At 40.1% G+C, this 24,696-nt stretch overlaps 1 protein-coding gene across 2 annotated transcripts in view; it reads left to right on the top strand.

Annotated features, from left to right (window-relative positions):
- heatr1 (HEAT repeat containing 1) overlaps nucleotides 1-24,696 on the top strand; it is a 72,723-nt gene that overhangs the window by 33,274 nt on the left and 14,753 nt on the right. For both annotated transcript variants that reach the window (XM_067988720.1, XM_067988719.1), the window contains exons 20-34: nucleotides 1,019-1,211; nucleotides 1,331-1,503; nucleotides 2,643-2,810; nucleotides 4,164-4,397; nucleotides 5,213-5,344; nucleotides 7,338-7,444; nucleotides 7,954-8,106; nucleotides 9,762-9,880; nucleotides 13,087-13,208; nucleotides 13,835-13,963; nucleotides 15,441-15,671; nucleotides 18,281-18,410; nucleotides 19,619-19,788; nucleotides 21,936-21,988; nucleotides 23,057-23,180. In XM_067988720.1, coding sequence (XP_067844821.1) covers nucleotides 1,019-1,211; nucleotides 1,331-1,503; nucleotides 2,643-2,810; nucleotides 4,164-4,397; nucleotides 5,213-5,344; nucleotides 7,338-7,444; nucleotides 7,954-8,106; nucleotides 9,762-9,880; nucleotides 13,087-13,208; nucleotides 13,835-13,963; nucleotides 15,441-15,671; nucleotides 18,281-18,410; nucleotides 19,619-19,788; nucleotides 21,936-21,988; nucleotides 23,057-23,180 — 2,238 coding nt within the window. The remainder of the gene's footprint in view (nucleotides 1-1,018; nucleotides 1,212-1,330; nucleotides 1,504-2,642; nucleotides 2,811-4,163; nucleotides 4,398-5,212; nucleotides 5,345-7,337; nucleotides 7,445-7,953; nucleotides 8,107-9,761; nucleotides 9,881-13,086; nucleotides 13,209-13,834; nucleotides 13,964-15,440; nucleotides 15,672-18,280; nucleotides 18,411-19,618; nucleotides 19,789-21,935; nucleotides 21,989-23,056; nucleotides 23,181-24,696) is intronic.

Here is a 24,696-nt window from a genome sequence, read left to right as displayed (position 1 = left end):
TAATTTGATTGTAGTGCTCAGAATGCCCTGCATTTAATGGATTTACATACTCATTGCATTCTCAATGACCCTAATGTAAATAATTATGATAGAAGAACAACTTAAGATATTGAATAAAATGCCATTTGCCTGGTGGTTTTTAAAACTTGCATGATAATTTGTTTGTTTTATTTTTCATGTATAATATGTTATGAATAATAAAATACACAAATTTACTGACCGCCTGAAATCCTGCAAAGAATAAAACCTTTGGTCAAGTGCCAACAAGTTAAAAAATAAATGTTTCTGTGTTATTTTATCTGTTTTATCTATTAGTTTTTGTCTGCATGCAACAACTATTACGTGCATTTTTATAGCCCCCCTCATGTAGAAGAATGATTTAGTGCTTTTTACAAGAGGATGATACAAGCACTGAGCAGGAGATGGAAGGGGTAAAGGAATGGCTTGAAAACAGTTGGAAGGAGGGGCGAGAGGTAGCAAAACATAGACAGAGGGTTCCAAACAACAGGAGTGTAAAGACTGATGGAGCAGGATTGATGATGGAGAAGGAGGAGTAGGAATGTACAGTGTTTCAGTGTCAAAGGAGGCTGGGACAAAATAGCTGGAGGAGATGAGGACAGGATGGTGGGAGAATTTGGAGGGATTTGAAGAGGAAAATTATAATCTTGAAATGCACATCAGCTGTAAACAAATTTATGATCTTGAGACAATGATTGCCAAGTTTCATGGTGCTCCTGTTTATTCAGTACTGGTACAGATGTTCTCTGTAAATATAATCGGATCTGGTTAAAAACGAACTATGTTTTTTCCATCCAAATGCAGGGAGAATAATTGGATTCCAATGCACGTAACCACTTCCTGAATTAGGTCACTGTCTGTGTTTGAGGTTATGTCATAAAAATGATCACCAGTAGGAGAAAAGTAAAGTTAATTTAAAGTAAATTTATATACTGTACTGATCAAATATGATTTTGTAATTCTACCCTTTTTTTCTAATTAATGAATATTGGTATTTCAGACCCACCTGCCTGATCTCAGTCATCTCTTCAAGTTCTTGTCGCTTCTGTGGAGCTATAATTGTAACCTTGGCAACCAGTTAAACCGTACAGTAAGTGCTGTACTTCAGACTCGAGCCCTTTACTTGGGCCGTGCACTACTCGCATCGCAGTCTACAGGGAAGGGAAGTCAGCTTGCATCTCCATCATCGCCAGGTATGGTCTGCCTAATATATGTTTACTCAATTAAATTGGCTTAGTTGATATGGTTAAATATTTTCTTGAATTTTAAAACTTTGATGCCACTTTATTACTAAACTGCGATTTGCTTTCAGTGGTGGTCTCCTTAGTCATCAGTTTGGGCAATCCTGTGAGAGAGGTGCGCCGGGGAGCTATTGCCTGTCTGCAAACATTAACGAAAGTACAAGAGTCTGTCTTTTATCAGGTTATTGATAAGCTTGTCCATTTGGCAGAAGAGATTATTGCAGATCCCACACATTTAAGTCAGGTAAGAAAGAGAAAGAGATGTTCCATTTTTCTGTTAGTAATTTTGTACAATTTTAATTTTTTTTTGCGTTTTCATTTGGATACTGTAGTTTGCAAAATGTCACTATGTTTCATCATTTAGTTTTCATTTGGTGTGATGTACTTACTCAAAGGGGGTGATCCTTGGAGAACATTGAGATGCTCCTAAAAGTTGTAATACCTCCCTCATCTGGCAGACTCAGCTACTTGGTTGCTGAACTCAATACCAGATATGCTTTTGAAACCTCCCTTTATCTTCTTTTGCAATTCTTGCTCCGTGCATCAAGACGACATACCCTAAAGGTCATTTTTTCACATTTTGTGCTTGTAGCAAGGAGCGCAAATTAGAAATTCAGTTGTGTACAATTTTCCGACCTAAATGGTTGTAAAATTAAGCACAGCATATGTACCCTCTGTGTAAAGAAATGTTTCTAAACTTCTCTTAAATTCGTGCACACTTATTAACATCTCGACAACCAGCAAATACAATCCATCACCATTTACCTCATCATGTCTCTTTATAATCTTAAATACTTTGGTCAGGACTCCCCTTAATCTCTAATGAAAAAAGCTCAAACTTCTCAAGTCTTTATTACTGTAACCCCTCATCCTTGGTAACATCCTAATGAATCTATGCTGTACCATCTCCTTTCCTTTTATATTCCTCCTAAAGAGGGTCTCCACAATGACACAAAATACTTCAACTGTGGCCGAAGATCTTGTAGAAGGTCAACATTATCTCCTTGCTGTTGTATTCTATGTTTGTAGATACAAAACCAAGGATGCTGTTTATTCTTTTATGGCTTGATCTATGTTTTTTGCTACCTTCAATGACCTGTATAACTGCACTTCAAGATTCTTTTGTTCCTTTACTCCATTTTAAATCTTACCATCTAAGTTGTATTTGTCTTCCCTATTCTTCCTTTCAAAATGGTTCGTCTTTCTATTCCTTCTGAAGGAATCAGGGAAATCCACCTGAAGTTGAGGAAAGTAGCTAATAGCCTTAAGTAACTGAGTTTCAAGCTATACCTTGCTGAGTAGCTAGACCTGAGACCACTACTTGTTGCTACCAGTGCTGTATTGGAACTGATGGTTTATTGCTCAATTGTTTTATTTATCCAGGCTCTGGGTAGCTTATTTGAAAAGCTTTTAACACAAGGTAAACCAAGATCACAGCACAAAAAGCTGACAGAAGCTCTGGAGAACTTTCTGCAATGCATAGGAGATGCCGGGCGGCCATCATATGTAGCACGTAACTTGCTGAAAGCATTTGAGGAGGTGAATGGAGAGGTGAGGTTTTTAAGCATAGTATGTTATAAGAGAAAGACAGTTAGAGATTGCTGCAATTTAGAACATAGTTTTACCTAGTCAAACTCTAATTTGAATCCGATTGATGATGATTGGTGCTAGAAGTGTAATTAAATAATTAATATAAAAAGAAACCTAATGAATTATGAAAACTATCTTATGAGGCATCTATTTTAAAATCTCCAATGACTTTACTCATTGGCTGTGAAGATCTCTCTTGCATCGAGCACTTGGTCGGTTGAATTATTGTCCAATTAAACCACGTTAAGTGAACTCTGAATACTTTTTATTTACAGCAATTAAGGCATTGTCATTGGTACAGTTATCCATATAACTGAATGATGAATGAAAAAACATTGACTTGATTTTAGGTAAATTGGAATAACCTGAAATGAAAAGAATAATAATTAGACTGCGTGATATATGAAAATAGATTCAGTAGTATATAAATGCTTGTGAAATGGTTCGATTCTTTTTTAAATTCTTATGGCCCAATGCTATTACGGAAGCAGCTTGCCTTAATTGGAAGTGTTGGTACAATTGTTGATGTTGTTTGCCACTTTAAAATGATGCATTTGAGCCCCACCCACGAATCATTGGGTAAATGCATTGAATAGTGAGGTCCTGACCCATACAAACCATGAAAGAGTCGGATTCAATCTTGGTCTATGGCAAATTAGCTAGGACAAAGGTCAGGAACTACAGTTAGGCTTGAATGGGTGGGGGGTAGGGGGTGTAAGTTAGCTAGAATCACCGCTTCTGATCGCTATCCTATGGACTTTCTCCCCTTCTGGAATGTACATGTGTGTGAATGTTGGTTGAACACTGATGTTCTCACAGTTGATTGACCATCATTGACAAAGAATTGCATAGTGCTGTAGGACTGCCCAGTGATTGTGGAATCACTTGCCCCGACATGACTCCCTGATCTTTGGAAGTGGGGTGTGATGGAAAAAGTATAATTAAAAGACAAGCCAAGTGAGTAGCATTTTGGGGGCCAGGATCAGCCTTTTCCAGGTTGGTTGGTTGGTTCAGTTGCATGTTGCCATCACCTGCAGTTTGACTTGCAGTTTTCCAGGCACTGCATGCCTAAGCGATGATTTTGCATCCTGTCTTTCTACTCAACCTAGATGAGGCAGGACCAGCCAGCTTAACTGTGTTTTGGAAACAATTATTTTTATTTTTAAAACACAAAAAAAATCTCACCAGAGGTATGAAGGCACCTTCTCATTTGGCACATTGTTTAACATTGGACACTGGGCTCACTACACTACTGAGTAAAGGTAATAATGTTTTTGTCACATGCTATTTTAATTGTATTCATTTATTTTTCAGATTGTGCTATCCAAGTTGTTACCCCTGATGGAGAGATTGCTAGAGAAAGAATCTGACGCTTTCCTCAAAGATGAAGCCCTTATGCTGCACATGATCCTCGAAAAGTACAACGAACATTCTGCTGCATTACTGGCAAAGGATTCACATAGTCTAGATCTTTTCATCCGTGCATTAAATAATTCCAAGGAAGTGTACAGAGGGTTACCAGCACTGCAGATCACTGCACTTGGACAGGTATTTTGTGCTGCAAATATACTGTCCAGGGAAAACATGCAGGACTCTAGTTTGACATTTGTGCTGTGTTTGTTTGCTGATGGAATACCTGTTGCTAGTATATAAGAAAAAAATTTCCTTCCAACAATTAATGTTACTATTGGCCCATTGTTACTGTTCTACTATCTACATATATGCAAATTTGGAATGAGTAAGAACAGGTAACTTGTGCATACACATTCAGCTTATATGTGCGTGCACACTGAGGAAGAAGTTGTCATGCTTATTTATGTGCATTCATTGAATAGTGTTGCACATGTGTGTTCAGTGAGGGATATTACCATACTTATGTGTATGTCTATCCAGTGAGGGATGGTGCTGTATATTCTGTTTATTTTGCCTTTCTAGTTGATAGAGATTTCCAGCAATGGGCTTGAGGATCTAAAATGACAAAATATATTTTTTGAAAATGAGATAAAAACACATTAGATGGGTGCAGAATGGACCTTGCCAGCAACTGCGCACAGTGGTTATAAAATTAACAAATCCACTAGCATTTTGCAGAACTGCTGGTACAAATTCAATTTCTGAATATAACCAATGTAAAGGTTAAGCCTTTATGTAACCAGTGGCTATTTATCTGGTTTGAATCAAAACTCTTAATTTCAAGAGATATTTTGTAGCTGCCCACATGTAAATTTCAGTTGGAAGAGGAGGGAGAATTTGGACTAGTTCTATTCCTATTATTTGTAAGTGCCTGTGATGTTTTTACAAACTTCGTACCTAGATCTACCTTTTAAATTTTTTTAAACTTTATCTCTCACTATGTATTCCAGATCACAAAACGGTTCTTTGCAGCACTGCCTGATGGGAAGATTCAGCAGAGGTTGCTGGGAGTGCTATTTGACTTGCTTGTGCAGTGCAAAAACCCAGACTGCGCACAAGCGATAAGCAGTGTTTTTAAAGGGGTGAGTAAAGCCAGCTTTGATGTTTGCAAAGTTTTCAGCTTGTGCTTAAACAAAATAAAGCTTTATGTTGCTCATTTTTGTTCAGGTTTGATTAGAAACACTTTGACGGGACAGTGAAAGATTGCCTAATGACGTGAATAGATGCATTACAATATTACAAATCTAAATTTTGACCTTGTAATGTTGATGCTGAACTTTTGATGGATGGCATTGGTACCAGACTTATTTCTCTGCCTATAGTGGTATATTTTTGGCATTAAAATAATTTTATTCTGAGAATATTGCTCCTTCAAAAAAGCAGTAATTCATATATTGCTCTAGGTCTACTTCACATCAGGAAACTGAAATATTTTTGAGAAGGTTGTTAGTCAAATGTGCGTGTGATTTGAAAGCCACAACTTAAATCCTCTGCTCAAAGGATTAAACACTGCACCAATGATTAGAGGAGCAAATCTTAAAAAAAAAACTAGTAAGTTTACATTACCTAGCTCATACCAGAGTGAACTTGGCTCTGGGCTCAAAATGATAATGCATACATTGTCAAATCTCATACTCTGGAGACGTATTAGAATGAAACCTGTGCTCAAGGCTGTGCAATCCCAATTTATGACCCTTGGATCAGTGCAGGTAGGCCCCTTTATCTTTTGGGCTAAAGATGGGTTTCTGTGCTTCTGCTCCTGTGGCGGCACAGAAATATAAATGCTGCGTGGGTGTGAAATCTCTGCCGAAGAAACAATGAGACTGCTAGACAATGAAGATACATGGGAGAATAAGATGGAAAAGACAGCTGCTACATCAAATAGCTGTGGTTTTTTTAGCATACAGTTTGTATCCTGGTTCATTAGACACTGCTAACCCTCTGAGCGTCACTTTTAAAACATTTTCTGGGCATCTTATCTGCCAGCATTATTTTAATGATTGAGGATAGATGGACAGATTATAGAGGTTTTCATGTAGTAATTATTCACTTTGTAACCAAGCAATAATGAAAAGATTGTAATTGTTTGATGTATTCTTGCTCTATCTACTTTAAAATACTGAAATAGGGTACAGTATGTGGTGAACCTTTACATGTGGGTTATCAGTGAGTGGCAGTGGCCCCAGTGTAATGGAGAACTCCAATGTATCTATTTTTGGATTAGCCAAAGTGACTGCAATGATTTTGCACGGGATACATGTGCTATTTGATCCAAATTGGTATCTTCTGATATTGATCTTGATTAGGCGTGGCAGATTGAGACAAGTGTGTACTTCATTTTCTCAGCACCAATTTTTATATGCTGAATGTTGCTTGGTGCATGTTTGTAAATGGGTCTTGGCATTCTTCCTCTTATTTAACCATGAGCACAATGCCATCAGCACAAATGTGTCAGCAGCTGATGTTTTTCTTATTTGGGTACTCTGCTGTTGGCTTGCATGTGTGTTCTAGACACAGATAGAAATGGTCTAGCAATCAGAAGCAACTCTCCATATACAAACAGACATTCTGAGCTGAACTATCATTTAAGAAGGACTTGCATTTATATATGCTCAGGGCGTCCCAATGTGCTTCACATCCAATTAAGTTCTTTGGAAGTGTAGTCACTGTTGGAATGTAGGGAAATATGGCAGCCAATTTGCACATATCAAAATCCCACAAACCGTATAATGAGGTAATGACAAAATAATTTGTTTTGATGGTGTTGGTTGAGGGATAATTGTTGGCCAGGACACCAAGAGAACTGCCCTGCACTACTTTGACCACCTAAGAGGGCAGATGGATCCTTGGTTTAATATTTTCTGAGTTTAGGCAGTTTTAGCTGGTTAAACTCTGACAGTGCCATGTCTGATGAACCATATCTTTTGTACAGGATTTTGATTCTTAGTAATTATATCATGGATCTCCTGAATATGTTTAAGCACCTTTAATTTGCATTTTTTTAAAAATGTATTTTGATCTGGTTGAAATGTATCATTCAGGGGTCTGTAATTTTTAATTGCTTGTGTGGTGCAGATTGTGGTTGATGCAGAACAAATTGCCCAGGAGCTAGGACCTTTGGAAAAATCTAAAAGCTGTGCAACCATCCAACAGACCAGGAGGCAGAAAATGCAAAAACAGAGGTATGTTGTTTCGAGACCGAGGGAGATTGTTATTACCTTGGTGTCACTTAACGGTTAGCATTTTCCACTATATACTCCAGTGAAATTGTTTTTTAGGGAAACTTATTGCTAGTGTTATTATTTGTTTAACTGAAACTGCTGGACTTTAATTTCTACCCTCATTCTACTTGATATTTAATATTTAGAGACTACAAGATACTTTTGCAGAAGTTGCTTAATTGTATGTTAATCTGAAATCCTTTGCTCAAAGGTATAAATACAACAACGATGAGAAAGCTGACCTCCCAAAGTAGCAGCAAATGACTTTGGGAGATCTGCTCCATAGTCATTGCCCCAACTGGTAACAGGGTGAACTGGACTCCATGCTCGAATTAGTGACATCAACATTATCCCTTTCATGGGGTTTGTCTGATTTGGACTTCATTCTATTGGAATTTGAAGGAATTTGCCCCCGAAGAGTTATTCTTTAAATGCGATTGTCATTGTTTTTCAATGTGTTTTGTTTTTAGGAAAACCCAGGATTTGCAGAATTCAGAACCTGTTTCTTTAACAGGCAATATTAACTGGCAGAGAGTTACACTCATCATGGAATTATTGCAGCACAAGAAGAAACTCAAAAGTCCCCAGATTCTGGTTCCTACCCTCTTCAGCCTTCTGTCCAGGTACTGGGACTGAATATATCAACCATTTTACCTTGTTAATGGAGCTGGAAGGTATTGAGATGAAATCCCTACTGCTGAGGTAGCCGTCCTCAGCTGGGGTGGTGCTTGAGGTGCTTCGGTTCTCCTGGATAGATGATGGGGAGAAATTCCTACACCTGATTGTAGCCCAGTGACTGCATGCAAGCAGATCATTGCTGAATAGGTTAATCCAGGAGCACTATTTTCAGGTTCAGCCACAATGATAAAACATGGGAATAGGCACAGGTTATTAAAGGGCAAGTTCAGGACTGATGTCAAGAAATACTCTTCACACCGAGCGATTATAGTTGTAAAGGTCTTGTGGGTAGGATAGTGGAGGCAATAACTCAGGAATCATTCAAGAGGCAGTTAGACACTATGATAAGCGAATAGTAGATTTCTACAGAAGGATGAGCTAGGTAGGTTGAATAACCTCCCTCATCTGCAGTTACCTTTGCGTTCTTTGGGAAATGATAGATGGGGAAAGTTTGAGGAGAGAAAGCTTAATAACCTCTAAGGTCTAAACTATCACTTTCTAAATGTCCTCAGATTTTTCATACTGTATTTAGAAGATATGAAGGGGATAAATTAAATGAGTCACGTACTGCTGAAGTTTTCATATGGAGTGATGGGTACCCTGTGATTACAGAATCTAAAGAATTTTATGACGAGGAGAGAGAATGGTGCTCATTCTCCAGATTCCCTGCATAATTAGTTTTAAGTGGCAGAGGTGCAGGTTCAGGAGCTGGTTCCCTGCCCACTGTCAGCATTGTGGGTGGTGTGTTTGCAGAAGGATTAGAAACACTGGTTTTCTTGTGGCTGCCTGAGCCACTAAATGTTTTCTCTCCTGTACAGGATTTGAGATTTTAATTTTCTAAGCTTTGTTTCATTTCTTGTGTCCTTCAGTCTCCTCTCCTTCCTCCCCTTTCTCCCCTAACTGCCTTATTTAAATCCCTTTATCACCAATGGTGAAGAGAACACGTAGTTCCTGATTACAGCCACTTGGTGTGCCGCTGAGCAGAAAGTAAGCCGTAAAATGCAGCTTTACACGGTGCCACACGGAGGTCAGAACTTGATGCTGCAACAACTTAATGTACAGTGAAACCTATAAATCACAGACACTTTAGGAACTGGCATCAGCTGTCGTTTTTTTGCAGGTGTCATTGTATGTAATGTAAAAATTTTCAGTAGAATGGGAAGTTCTTTATCCAGCATCCATAGCGGCAGAGAAACCGCTCTATCCCTGGGATAGAGCCAAGCAAGCATTCAATCCCAGAAACAGAGCGGTTTCTCTGTCGCTGTGCATGGTAGGTTAGGAGCTTCCCGTGCCACAAAAGCCATTTCTTTCACAAAACTCGCTGCCGCCTCGCATTGACCGCAAGAATTTGGAGGTAGAAAGGAAGCAAGCTGCAAGGGGCAGCGCCAGTGATCCCAACTCAGTGAAAGTACCAGATACAGCAGCTTTGCAATAGGCTGTGTCCCATGTTTTAAGTTGTAAAAGGGCTTAGTGCATTGAAGGCTTGGGTCGTATTCCATGATTCCATCCATTTTTGCATGAAAGTGGAACACCAGTTATTTTGGCTATAATTAAGAGAATTCTGCAGGAGAAATAATGATTATTCATTGTCGCGACTCAGGTGTCTGGATCCTTCATTGTCCGAGCAGGGCAGTCTGGAGTACACAAAACAGCTGGTCCTCAACTGTTTACTGAATCTCTGTCAGAAACTGTCACCGGATGGCACCAGGATCAGCAAAGGTATGAAGGATGGAATGGTTTCTCACATGCACTGCATTTTTGTCTTGGTATTCATTGCAGATTAAATCAATCCTGGTTTTAAGTGAAGACAATGTAGAGTCAAAACTATTCATATGGAATTGCAAAGCTGTTTTTCCCCCCGCCCCCCCCCCCTTTTCATTAACTCTAAAACCATGCAAGTCCCTGCATGTAAATTTAAGATGAAATGGGGGGAGGGAAGGAAAGAATACATGGAATTTTAAATAACGTTAACCTATATAAAAACAGATATTAGTTATTGATTACATTTTGGTCTGCTGGAGGTGTGATGTGTGGTAACCTATCACCACATATAGAGCCTTCAAACCAAATCACTGAAGAATCCACATGAGTAGAGTTTCTGCTTGCCTGATATGGGATGCACACTCTCCGTGATGCGGTACATCCCACTTTTCTAAACCCAGAAAACTTAGGTTGAAGTTGGCAAGAGCCACATGTACGCTGTAAGTTATTGCTGGAGCTTAACCAGCTAAAACCACATGGCTTATCAGCACAGGGCACTTTTAATCTTCCTGCTGTTTGTCCAGCTAAGACCACCCAACCTGTTAGGGGATTGTCTTCCAAGGTTATCTGGAGCCAAGTGGGGAGAATCTCAGCATCTAGAACCAGGTCCACTCTTTCAGGTCCCATCATTGAGCCAAACTCGTTGGTAAATCTTTGACAGCACCCTGGAGTATTGAGGACCTGGCTTGGTCAGGTATTATCTGGTCTGCCACAAAGGATTGACTGTATCCCAGTCTCCCATTGCTAGCTGTGTCATTTTGTAGCCAGCTCTGCTGCAAAGGGACCCCACTTACCTGCTCCCGCGAGAGTAGTCAGGCAACACTTGATTGTAGCTTTGAGCACTCTGTGAATAATAAGCATCAAGAACTTGTCCTGCGTGGGATGGTGAACAGCAATAATTAGTGTAGTGTAAAGGTTAGGAATAAAACTTTAAAGAGGAAGGATAGATATGGGGGAGGTACTGGAAGACTGCAAACGTAGTACCATTGTTTAAAAAGGGTACGAGGGAAAGGCCGAACAATTATAGGCCGGTCAGTCTTGCCTCGGTGGTGGGCAAACTATTAGAATCAATACTGAGAGATAGGATAAACTGTCACTTGGAAAGGCATGGTTTAATCAGGGATAGTCAGCATGGATTTGTTCAGGGAAGGTCATGCCTTACCAATCTGATTGAATTCTTTGAGGAAGTGACAAGGAGGATTGATGAGGGTAGTGCAGTGGATGTTGTCTACATGGATTTTAGTAAGGCATTTGACAAGGTCCACATGGCAGACTGGTCAGAAAGGTAAAAGCCCACGGGATACAGGGAAATGTGGCGAATTGGATCCAAAATTGGCTCAGTAACAGGAAACAAAGAGTAAAAGTCGATGGATGTCTTTGCAAATGGAAATCCATTTCCAGTGGTGTGCCACAGGGCTCAGTGTTGGGTCTCTTGCTGTTTGTGGTATATATTAATGATTTGGACTTGAGTGTAGGGGGCATGATTGGTAAATTTGCAGACGACACAAAAATTGGCCGTGTAGTTGATAGTGAAAAGGATAGCTGTAGACTCCAAGAAGATATCAATGGGTTGGTGGAATGGGCGGAAAAGTGGCAAATGGAGTTCAACCCGGAGAAGTTTGAGGTAATGCACTTAGGGAGGGCAAACAGTGAAAGGGAATACGCAGTAAACAGGAATATATTGAGAGGGGTAGAGGAAGTGAGAGACCTTGCAGTGCATGAGCACAGGACCCTGAAGGTAGCAGTACAGGTAGATAAGGTTGTGAAGAAGACATACGGAATGCTCTCCGTTATTAGCCGAGGGATAGAATACAAAAGCAGGGATGTAATGATGGAACTGTATAAAACGCTGGTAAGGCCACAGCTGGAGTATTGTGCGCAGTCCTGATCACCACATTACAGGAAGGACGTAATTGCTGTGGAGAGAGTGCAGAAAAGATTTAGAAGAATGTTGCCAGGGCTTGAAAATTGCAGCTACGAGGAGAGATTGAATAGGCTGGGGTTGTTTTCCTTGGAGCAGAGGAGGCTGTGGGGAGACTTGATTGAGGTGTACAAAATTATGAGGGGCCCAGATAGAGTGGACAGAAAGTATCTGTTTCCCCTAGCGGAGAGTTCAAGAACTAGAGGACATAGATTTAAGCTGATTGGCGGAAGGATTAGAGGGGACATGAGGAGATACTTTTTTACCCAGAGGATGGTGGGTGTATGGAATACGCTGCCCGAATTGGTGGTAGAGGCAGGGACCCTCAACTCTTTTTAAAAAGTACCTGGACCTGCACCTAAAGTGCTGTAAGCTGCGGGGTTACGGACCGGGTGCTGGAAGGTGGGATTAAAATGGGCACCTGGTTGTTTTTCGAGCCAGCGCGGACACGATGGGCCGAATGGCCCCCTCCTGTGCTGTATCTTTTCTATGGTTCTATGGATAAGGGGGGGGTGCCTTTTGTTTTAAGTACAGTCCATTTTTCATACAAGAATATCGCACTATTGTCAGATATTCCATTTTTTAAAAGAACACCAATTTTATCATTGAACTGGAGACCCTCAAGTAACTACCCAGGTTGACTACTCCAGTGATGTCAATTACAGCCTCTCTCCAACCCTAGAAAACCAAGCTAAATGCCAAGTCTTCTAGCTGTTTGTAGTTGAGGCAGTCTGGGATGCATAGTGCAATTTCTCTATAATTTATGCAATCAGAAGTGGCCTAGCAGAGAGGGAGACCTTTCTCAATGGCCACATGGTCGTGCTGCAATTTGCTGTGTTTGAGGGCTAGAAATTAGGCCAGGCTGCTGATCACTAACAGCAGCCCTTGTTGTGCAGTACATACGTGTGAATGTTAGACGAGAAGATGATCAAGCTTGGTTGTGATGTCCTCTGTGTTAGAACAGTCTTTGGATGTTCACAGTTTAGCTTCCACCTTGAAAAATTGCCACCTTGGCACGGTATTGGAGCAGAATGAGGGAGAAAATTGATGATGAAAAAAAAACGAACGGTCTTTCAGACTTGGGAAATAAACTGAATAGCACATTACTGCTAGTGCATTGTCCTGTCTTTGTTCTATAGACAGTTCTCATCATTTTGTAAATGTGAAATACAACTGATTCTGCATCAGTGCTTTGCACAAAAACCTGAGCAGGATGGCTTCATTTTTAACTTTGGTTTTACAGATGTCCTTGATGAAGAAAAGTTTAACGTTGAGCTAATTGTTCAATGTGTCAGGGGTTCTAATATGCCTCAGACACATCATCATGCACTACTGCTCTTGGGTGCTGCTGCTGGAATGTTCCCTGTAAGTACAGCCTGTTTCTACTGAGCGTCGCGGGGTTATTTTCAAAAGCTTTTGTTGTGGGATCATTTTAAATAATTATCAAGAATGCTAACATCTCCTGTGACGTTGCTCATTTGGAGTCAGAGATTTTATAAGAATGAGGTTTTTCTGTTATACTTATCAACTTTGGAGGCAGTCCTAGCATCTGGAGTACTGGGATGGGGTCTTGGGGTCTAACAACATTGTGAGCTGGGCTCCCAGGTCTGGGGACACAGTGGAGGAGTCGCAGGTTTTGGAGAAAACTGGAGAGGAAGGCTCTGGTGCCTGTACTTTCCCTTTGTATGCACTTCTAAATCCAAACCCATATGGATTTTAAAGTGCAGATGTGCATATGTCCATGATTGGACATATGCACATCTGTAAAGTGTCCTTTTCTCTCTCCTAAACTACTTATGCTCGCCACCTTCCAATTATAACCTTTAACTCCTCTTTAAAATACAAGCACATTAATGCATTAGTTACCACAGTATTTGTGATCCTCCTTGACCATTTTTTGTTTTGCTTCTAAGTGCACATAGCTCCATTATTACTCCAGTATTAACCATGTTTTTGTCTCTGATTTATTTGTGTTTGTATTTATTTTGTAGGACAAGGTTCTCCATAATATCATGCCCATTTTTACTTTCATGGGTGCCAATGTGATGCGACTGGATGACAGCTACAGTTTCCAGGTGATAAACAAGACAGTACAGACCGTAATCCCAGCACTTATTCGAGTAAGTCATGGTAAAGTGTTTCTATTATTTTTAAACTTAGAACGTAAGAAGTCTTACCAGACTTCGAAATATGTTAATAATAAAAAGACCTCTCCCGATTCCTTAATGAGTGAGGACGGGATTAGCCTTGGCAGTCATAACCACAATGGTGAAATAGCCTATTAATGTTCACTGTCCAGGCTCACTTGGTGAGGTACTAGAGTGCTGTTGATACGTGTGGACCCACCCCCCAGATGTAGTCAGCGCCATTGGAGGAGCAGGGAGGAAGAGATATTTATAACAAGGATTTAATTTGATTAGAATAGCTCTTATAACAAGCATCACAGAATTACAAAGTCTTGATGGATACGGTAGTGTAAACCTACTTGGGGCTTGACAAACGCAGAACTCACAGGGATTTGCTTCCGGCAAAAATCTTGAGTGGGACACGCAGTGTTTTGTTTCCCATCTTTGCACCTCCTAAGGTATACTACATAGAGGTCAGCTGCACAATAACTTGTAAAATTATCATCTCTTCTGCATAAATCAAGGCAAATTTTTTTACTTTAAAATGTTTTGATATAATGACAGCTTCATGCTTTTGCAAAATTGTTCATTTTTGAAGTGTGCTTATAACACATGAGGATAGCCTGTTGATGTCCACTGCCTAAGCTTAATGTGAATAATGTTTATGTGGGCGAAGTACTAGAGAGCAATTGGTGCCTGTGGAGCCGTCTCCCAATAAGGAAGTCAGTGCCTTTGGGGAGGATGGGGATTTAAATAAGAAGTTTTCTGGCAACCAGTGGTGCAGATAAACTCTCCGAGCGAGTGAGCATGCCCCTTTATTATGTAGGTACCTACATGTGCAGTGTCACCAAAGGTGCTTTCGAACTACTTTAGAGCATAGTGGCATCTAGTGGCAAAGACGATCATTGCATGAATTGTTGTCATTACAAATATTTGGTTATACTTGCATGAATATTTTTGTTGAGCAGAAATTGAAAAGTCTGAAAATTATTTTGTAGTAATATCCATTGTGTTGCATTTCTTTTTGCTGCTGAATAGTTACAAATATTAACCGAGTTGTTTGAACAGGTTATGTACTTTAAAGTGATTTATCGAGGTTTAGCATAATTCCCTTGCTTTTGTGCTGTATACCTCTACTCATAAAGCCCAGGATCCCGTATGCCTTTTTACGTTTTGGAAAAATTTTCATTACAGTCAAAGGTAGATGATTAGGTAAGAAATTTTATAGCAGAAATTACTTATTCCATTTTCACCGTGACTTCCTGGTGAGGATATTAAAATTTTGTGCAAAGTATTAACTATTTTAACAAGGATCTCATCCAGGGGCCACTATTTTAAAAAATAAGACATAGTTGCAAATGGAGACTTTTAATCACAATTCATTGCATTACACATAAATATATTGATTGCTATTCTGTTCTTTTTGTGAGTTTTGTCCATTTTGCCTCTTATTTATATTCGTCTTTTGTAGGCTGATGATGAAGGATCTTCCGAAACCAAACAGAACGTGGAAAACGTTGTTACGAAGATCATCCACGTGTTTGTGGATGCCATGCCACATGTACCCGAACACCGGCGAGTGCCCATCCTTTCACAGCTTATTAACACTGTGAGTGCAGAGCACTTCCTTTGGGCCCTCCTGTTGCTTCTGTTTGAACAGCACGTGACCAAGACCACATCTATAGCAACCAATGGCGAAAAGGTAAAAGCGCGTGTATTTTAGAGTGGACTGCTAATCTAGGAATCATTCTGCACTTGGATACCAAGACACAAATAGTTTAAACGGGTTCAAGAGCAATGTTTCTGGAGAGAATGATTGGGTGAGAAAAGAGTATGAGGGGGATTGAGATGAATCATAAAGGGTTAAGCTTCAGGCTAAATATCCTTTACCTATGCCTAAAAATTCTTGTATATTAAAATGTGATTTTCTTATTGCTTACTGTACTAGCTAAAGTATTTTGGAGATTACATCTGATATTCACTGACCGATTTATTTCAAATTTAATTACTGGTTCAGTTTTTTTTAATGTCGTGGTAACAGATATTTGGTGGGGAACTCACTTAGTGATGGTGAGTTGCGCTTGGCCTTTATTACACACCACTTAGCAACTGATGGCAAATAGCATCATCAGAGGCTGTGGAGCAGTTCTGTGCAGGGGAATGGTACAAACCCCAGGGAGATGGCAAAAGAAAATGCATAAATAGGGCAAGCGGAGAATAAAATAAGGGGGAAAAAAATGATGGATGGCGACAGTCATGTTTTAATGGTGGCCACTTGAGAGAGTGTGGTTCATTTTGTATTTCAGTTGAGGAAAGATTATTGGGTGGTGACGTTTTGTCAGATTCTTTTGAGAAGTTCAATGGATCGTCCATTATGATCATCACTTTTACATTGTGATTCTGTTCTGCCCTGCATCTCACAGAATGACCAAAACTCAGCACCGCTCAACCAGAGGGCAACCTATTCTGAGTATGGGTAGTTCATCGAATTTTTTCCCTTCAAGTATTTATCCAATCTTTTTGAAAGCCACGATTGAATCTGATGCCACCACCCTTTCAGGCAGCGCGTTCCAGATCATAACAACTCGCTGCATAAAAATTTTTTTTCCTCATGTCGCCTTAAATCTGTGTCCTCTGGTTCTCGAACCTTCCGCCAATGGGAACAGTTTCTCTTTATTTACTTTAACTAAACCCTTCTTGATTTTGAGCACCTCTATCAAATCTCCTCTTAAGCTTCTCTACTCTAAGGAGAACAGTCCCAACTTCTCCAGTCTATCCACATAACTGAAGTCACTCATCCCTGGAACCATTCCAATAAATCTTTTCTGCGCCCTCTCTAAGGCCCTTCACATCCTTCCTAAAGTGCGGTGCCCAGAATTGAACACAATACTCCAGCTGTGGCCGAACCAGTGTTTTATAAAGGTTCAACATAACTTCCTTGCTTTTGTACTCTGTGCCTCTACTTATAAAGCCCAGTAACCCATATGCTTTCTGAACCTGTCCTGCCACCTTCTAAGATTTGTGCACATATACCCTCAGGCCTCTCCATTCCTGCACCCCCTTTAGAATTGTACCATTTAGTTTATATTGCCTCTTCTCATTCTTCCTGCCAAAATGTATATCTGCCATGTGTCCGCCCATTCCATCAGCCTATGTATGTCCTCTTGCAGTCTATTAGTATCCTCCTCACTGTTTACTACACTTCCAAAATTTGAGTCGTCTGCAAATTTGGAAATTGTGCCTGTACCCCCAAGTCCAAGTCATTAATATATATCAAAAAAAGCAGTGGTCCCAGCACCGACCCCGAGGTGTTCTCTGTTTCCTGCCACTTAGCCAATTTCGTATCCATGCAGCCACTGCCTCTTTTATTTCATGGGCTTCAATTTTGCTGACAAGCCTGTTATGTAGCACTTTAGCAAACGCCTTTTGAAAGTCCATATACACATCAACCGCATTGCCCTCATCAACCCTCTGTTACCTCATCCAAAAACTCAATCAAGCTAGTTAAACATGATTTGCCTTTAGTAAATCCGTGCTGGCTTTCCTTTATTAATCCACATTTGCCCAGGTGAATATTAATTTTGTCCTGGATTATCGTTTCTAAAAGCTTCCCCACCACTGAGGTTAAATTGACTGGCCTGCAGTTTCCGAGATTATCCTTACACCCTTTTTTGAACAAGGGTGTAACATTTGCAATTCTCCATTCCTCTGGCACCACCCCCGTATCTAAGGAGGATTGGAAGGTTATGTCCAGTACCTGACTTCCCTCAGCAACCTAGAATGCATCCCATCCGGATTGGGAGACTTATCTACTTTGAATACAGCTAGCCTTTCTAGTACCCCCTCTTTATCAATTTTTAGCAATCTTCCTTTTCACAGTCCCTAATATGCAGGCCTTCTCCTTGGAGTGGTATACCATCTTGCAGTTCAGTTGGAAGCCAACAGAGTTTAGTCACTTTAAGAAATATTTTTTTTCTTGTGCTTAACTCTCTTTTTGTTATATTTACAAAATAGCAAAACAGCTACAAATTACACAATGAATACAGTGGTACTCATACCTTATCCATATAGATTTTAATGGTTATAATGTTGTATGTTACAAAATGGTGCATGAAAACTCAGCCTTTAAGGGAGAGAGAAAGACTTTGCTTGCCCCTCCCCGCCACCCCCACCCCCCCCCCACCACCACCACCACCACCACCAACGTTGGATTCTTTGCCCAACTGAATTTCTGTTTTCTAAAACAATCATTTACAAATCAGTTTTTATTCCCCTCTCTAATGAAGTTCTGTATGGGTTTTTTTGCAACAGGAAGCAGTTTTGGAAAGAGACATAGGGTTCTGGATCGCCGTTTGCTGTGAGTTCAGTGTTCAGGAGCAGCTCCAGAGCTTCATCAATATTTTGTGTTACTTATCCAAGCTCCCAGAAGACAAGGAAGAAGGTAAGTAGAAAGTGACATGTCGTCAACTTAAGATAATGCATTTCATAGCATATCAGCAAAGCCCAATTCAGTCTAACATTAGGTAAATAATGACAATGAGATTTAAACAGGAAAACGGTGTACGTTTGTCCCAGGGCAGAACATTTAGAACGCTGATGTTCTATCCATCTGAGGAAACAATATTTCTTTGACGACCTATCTTCCCAGAACTGCCCACTATAAAATCCCTTTGTAAAATAGTCCTTGTTTTCATTTTCAAGCTGTTTCTCTAATATGTGACTGCTTGGTTTGACTATGCAGTCTCTTGCCTGTTCTGATTGTATGCACTGTTCTGCTCTTCCTGGCTGTGAATAGTCACTTTGTTCGCCGTCAGATTGGTTTTGTGTGGTTTTTTTTGAACATTGTAACTTACAAATTCTACAGATCTCTGAAAATATGGAGAATAAAAACATTTCAGTATTTTAACCAAATTACCCAGTCAATAAAAATCTTCACCTAAAGACTCATTTTGCTTACAAATAATATTTATACTTTGCCTTTTTTTAATACCTAAGAATCTAGGGGGTGAATATCCATGGGGGTTCTTCCGCTTGTCCACTGTATGTTCGGTAGAAGCACTGCAGAAACCCTAGTAAAACAGGGTTTCAGCCACCAATTTCCGCCCTTTCCATGGCTCTATTACTGATGTTGTAGCGGACAGGCAGAAAAACGTCCGTGGAAATTCACCGCGGGTCTGTTTAAGCTGGATTTCATTGATGCGTTGGGTTGCTTCGCTGGTTAAAATACACTACAATGTAGATAATTTTATTTAGGGTGGAGGTATTTTAGCCCTTTTGTGGTTTGTATATTTTTAAACTCTGTTCCCCCCCCCCCCCCACACACCAGTCTCCATCTAAGGTGGAGGTGATTGGTACAGTGACCGTATGGCCCAATTATGTTATTATTTTCATTATCTTACCTCATTAACGTTTCAGGTTTTTAGTTTTCATCTAGTTCAGCCATATTCTGAAACCTGAGTCTGTTTGCTGATTCCTTAACATTGGTACAGCCATTCTTCCCTGTTACATTCTAATCTGATTTTTTTTTTGTTAAATTATCCCAACACTGTTTCCAGATGTTACTAGAATTCCACGGTAACGCATACATTGTTCTTTTTAGTGAATTTTTTCTTGCTAATTGATTTCTTGAACCATTTCATTTAAAAACAGCCGACGGACAGGGAAAAATAAAGACAACCCAGAGCAAAATAAGGAATCCAAGTGAAGTGGAACCACTGTTCAACGTAGATGCTCACACAGCCAAACAGCTACGGCATTTCAAATTTCTTTCTGTCTCATTTATGGCTCAGCTTCTCGCCTCCAACAGCTTTGTTGGAAAGGTAATTTTGTTTTAAAAAGAAATTCTGCTTGTTGTTTAATTTAAATCATTTTTGTGAACAATGGCTTGTATATCTTGAATAGTTGAGTATGCTTTCCTTGATAAGTGGTAGACCACAGTTTGATTTATACTTCTTTAATTGAATGAAACAGAATTAATCTGATTGTCAGAATATACTGTGCAGATCCACTTAACTCCATAGATTCCAGTAAATCGCCAAACTCCCGCCAGCCTGTAGCAAGGTCTGTTTCTATGGAACTCTCCATTCTCCCTTGCCACACCCCACTAGCAAAAAAACTGTCAAAAAACAGTTGTCAATTATTTATTCATTCCTCATTGTGCTTTGCTGCCCGTATCCTGACTCGCACCAAGTCCTGTTCACTCATCACTCCTGTGCACATTGGCTCCCGGTCCAACAACACCTCAAATTTAAAATTCTCATCCTTGTGTTCAAATCCCTCCATGGCCTTGCCCCTCCCAATCTCTGTAACCTCCAGTCCTACAATCCTCTGAGATCTCTGTGTTCCTCCAATTCTGGTATCTTGCGCATCCCTGATTTCTTTTGCCCCTCCATTGGCAGCCGTCCCTTCAGCTGTCTAGGCCGTAAGTTCTGGAATTCCCTCCCTAAATCTCTCTGCCTCTCTACCTCTCTCTCCTCTGTTAAGGCGCTCCTTAAAACCTACCTCTTTGACCAAGTTTTTGGTCACCTATCCTCATATCTCCTTATGTGGCTCGGTGTCAAATTTTGTCTGATAACCCTCCTGTGAAGAGCCTCAGGACATTTTGCTACGTTAAAGGTGCTATATAGTACAAGTTGTTGTTTGTAATTATCTGTCTTGCCCTCTGTTTACTTCATTGGTCCATTTTCTTTATTTTTATTTTATTTTACTGACACACCTTTTCTTCTTTGCAGTTTTTCTTCACCTGTCTGTCTCTTCACTTTATACCTCCCCAAAGAATTTCCTAGCTCTGTCCTCACAATGTATTTGGCTTTAGGTTACCACTCTAATACAGAAGCACGCACATCGCTGTCCCTGTTGCGGCTTTGCAGCAGCTGATCCATTCACAGTTCTACTGCGGTGTTTCAGTTCACAGTTTATTCTGGTTGAAAACACCAAAATAATGCTCTGTTTTTATTACCTGTATACTGGAGTATGTTTTCAAGCCAATTCTTTTAATCAATGCACAATTTATTTTGGAGTCCCATGTGCCTAGTAAGTAACAAGTTTTATTTGTAGTGAGTGAAAGTTGAAATTGCTTCACATTTGTGATGATTAAAAATTTAAAATATGTAACCCATGAGAGTCTAGATTACTGATTTGGGGATTATATAGCTGTTTGAGAAAGTAATTTGAAAAAAAAACATAATTTTGATCAAGCATGTTAACTATCATGAGGAAGGAAGCTTGAGAGGATTGGCTGAAGAAGAAATCTGGATTTTTTTTTTGAAGTAAGCATTGATCCAAACCAAATTAATGTCCTGTTGGGGGTCCGGTGGACCCAGTGTTGATTAATATACTAATCTCCTCCTGCAGACTGTGCTACCAATGTGGCCTGTTACAAAAAGTGGTCCATCAGAGACAGTCATTTATACTAAATCAAAAGCAAAATACTGCAGATGCTGGAAATCTGAAATAAAAACAGAAAATGCTGGAAAAGCTCAGCAAGTGAGGCAGCATCTGTGGAGAAAGAAACAGAGTTAACATTTCAGGTCAAAGACTTCTGCGGAAAGGTCTTCGACCTGAAACGTTAGCTCTGTTTCTTTCTCCACAGATGCTGCCTCACTTGCTGAGCTTTTCCAGCATTTTCTGTTTTTATTTCAGTCATTTATACTGTCAGGTTAAATCAAACCACATTCCTTCAATTAGAACTTTCTTCTTGCAGCAATTTTCATGGGTACTAAAAGGAGGCCCCTTGCATACATGAGAGAGATGGGAATAGAGGGAAATAGGGCAGCTTAAGTAATTAGAGTGGGAGGAAGCTTGTGTGGAATATAAACACCAACATAGACCAGTTGGGCCAAGTAGCCTTTCTCCTGTGGATTCCATGTGACTAGGTCTTTATACTGGCTGGAAGGAGGTTGATTTTATAAAATAACTCCTATTAAATGTTAAGTGTGCTCACTGAGTGTCCTTGCTTTTATATTAGGTTGCAGATTGTGACAAATCTGAAGAAGAAACTCTGCAGAAGCTTGAACAAAGGTAACCAATAGTTACTCCATTGCAGTTTGTGGTGATTGTAACAAATTTCTGTTCTGGCGTAGATATTCTCTTGAGTTCAGCAGTGCTGTCACTCCTATAAACAATCCCTATGTCTTACTTTCAGGATCCTGCCTATATGGCCCAATATCTAATCGTAAAATAGCACAAGCCAGGGCGTAACAAAAGTACCCCCTTGTAATCTGAACTGGATATTGTGTCTTTCGCACGTGCCCTCACGTGTACTTCTCTGATCTTTCAGTAAGTGGCTTGATAGCATTTTAATGAGACCAGGCCTGATACGAATCATTAAGTTGCTTTCTTTTACAGCCACCAAGTGAATATACAGATTAACAGTTATAATCAAAGCTCACCACTTAGCTTCAAGCTCCTCCTCATGAATAAGGAAATTAATAAACCATGCAGTCTTACCCTGGGTAAGCGGCCCGACGACTGTTTGCTTTTGGATAGTCTAACATTGAAACAGACCATGGTTTACATGGGCTTGGACAGCACTGGTCTTCCAATAAACCGCCTAGGTCTTTCTTTCTCTCAGCAGATCATGCTAACTGGCTGACCATGTGCATAGATATTTTATTTGCTCTCGGGATATAGATAACGTTGGCACGGCTGCATTTATTGCCCATCTGTAGTTGCCCCAAGACGGTGGTGGTTGGTCACCTTCTTCAACCACTGCAGTCCTTGTGCTGATGGTGCTCTTAGTGTTCAGGTGATGCAGCTACTCAAGTTTCACTCTTAGTTTATCATCATCCAGAACCTCCCTCTATTAGTTTAGATAAAAAGATGAATATTGAAAATACAGAATGAAAGCAGATAATGCTGGAATCACAATAACAGTGTGAAGGAAAGGGCCTCCTAGTGTGCCAGGAGCACATTGTCACATTGAATTGTATGATATTTGAAGTGGGTATGTAAATAATTGTAGAAATAACTAAGATTTTCAATTTTTTGTCAAATTATTTTTTGTAATCTGTTGGTCATAGGATGCTTTTAAATGTGTTATAATTTTTTGGAGTTCTTCAGTGCATTGGACCTGTTTTGTTTCCCTAGTTTGCTGGAGGAGATTCTGTGCTACATTAACGTGGTTGCTCACAGTGTGGAGGAGAATGCAGAGAAACCAACAGCTAAGTTCTGGAGAGCTCTACTCAACCGGTCGTATGATGTCTTGGATAAAGTAGGTTTGCAGCATAGCTGGTTTTAGTTGTTGGCTTACTTTCCAATTCAGATATGGTGTCCTTGCAAGCTGATAGCAGATGTTTTCTACAACCTAATTGTAGAATATTCTTAAGAGAAAGAAATCATCATTAGGTGTCAGCCTTCGTTCCGTTCGAGTCAAATTTTTTTTTGCTGAAAAAGTGTAAAATCAAATCTGTTCAGTTTACCACAAAATCTTGTCAGGCAGCCTTTTGCACCAGTGTTTCTGACATATTGCAGGGTAGTGTAATGTTCTACAGAGATAAAACTCTTATCTGAACCAGTTTAAAAAAATAAAATTTCTTTGGGCAGTGAAAAGCAATTTCCAGTTTTCTAATTAAACAAGTACATTTTAACATTGCAGAAGGGTCCAGGTTAGTGTTATCAAGGTATGTTTGGATAGTGGTCAGTGACCACTGGACTTGTGGTCAATGAATTGCAGAAAGTATGTGCCACAAGAGGGCTAGGGCTTAATGCCATGCCGCCATCCTTTGACGATGGTTCTGTTAAATAGTTTTAAATTTATTCCAGAATATATACTTTCAAATGCAGCCATTCTACTAGGCAATGGCTTGAAGGGAGATAAACCAATTATAACACTGCAAAGTGGGTCAATGGCACTTTAACCTAAGCACATCATCATCATTATTCTTCATAAATGATAGTGAATCTCCTTTGGTGCTGCTCACGGTAAGTCAGAGGATGTGCCATTTTATAAGGACAGGAACATTATACCACGAAAAACACGATGCAGTATTTTGCTGCCAAAGTGTAATCATATGTCTCTTTAAGGCTATAAGGTGTAATTGCTCTTCTGAAAATTAATGCTCAGGGCAGCTATAGTTAAGAAGCTACAGACTAGTTTCATAAATTTACATTAGAATATGTGTGACATCTAGAGTGTTGATGTAGCATTTATTATTAATAGTATGTTCCCTATTCTATATGTTCTCTTCTGAGTGGTTCTTCAGTGCATTGGACCTGTTTTGTTTCCCTAGTTTGCTGGAGGAGATTCTGTGCTACATTAACGTGGTTGCTCACAGTGTGCAGGAGAATCTAATACGAGAGAGTCTAACCACCTCCCCTTGATATTCAACGGCATTACCATCGCCGAATCCCCCATCACCAACATCTTGGGAGTCACCATTGACCAGAAACTTAACTGGAGCAGCCACATAAATACTGTGGCTACAAGAGCAGGTCAGAGGCTGGGTATTTTGCGGCGAGCGACTCATCTCCTGACTCCCCAAGGCCTTTCCACCATCTACAAGGTACAAATCAAGAGTGTGGTGGAATACTCTCCACTTGCCTGGATGAGTACAGCTCCAACAACACTCAAGAAGCTCGACACCTTCCAGGACAAAGCAGCCCGCTTGATTGGTACCCCATCCACCACCCTAAACATTCACTCCCTCCACCACCGGCGCACAGTGGCTGCAGTGTGTACCATCCACAGGATGCATAGCAACTCGCCAAGGCTTCTTCGATGGCGCGTC

This window comes from Heptranchias perlo, chromosome 8 (genome assembly GCF_035084215.1).
Source record: "Heptranchias perlo isolate sHepPer1 chromosome 8, sHepPer1.hap1, whole genome shotgun sequence".
Lineage (NCBI taxonomy): Eukaryota > Metazoa > Chordata > Chondrichthyes > Hexanchiformes > Hexanchidae > Heptranchias > Heptranchias perlo.
Note: the sequence above shows the minus strand (reverse complement) of the source record. Positions and strands in the feature narration are given on the sequence as shown.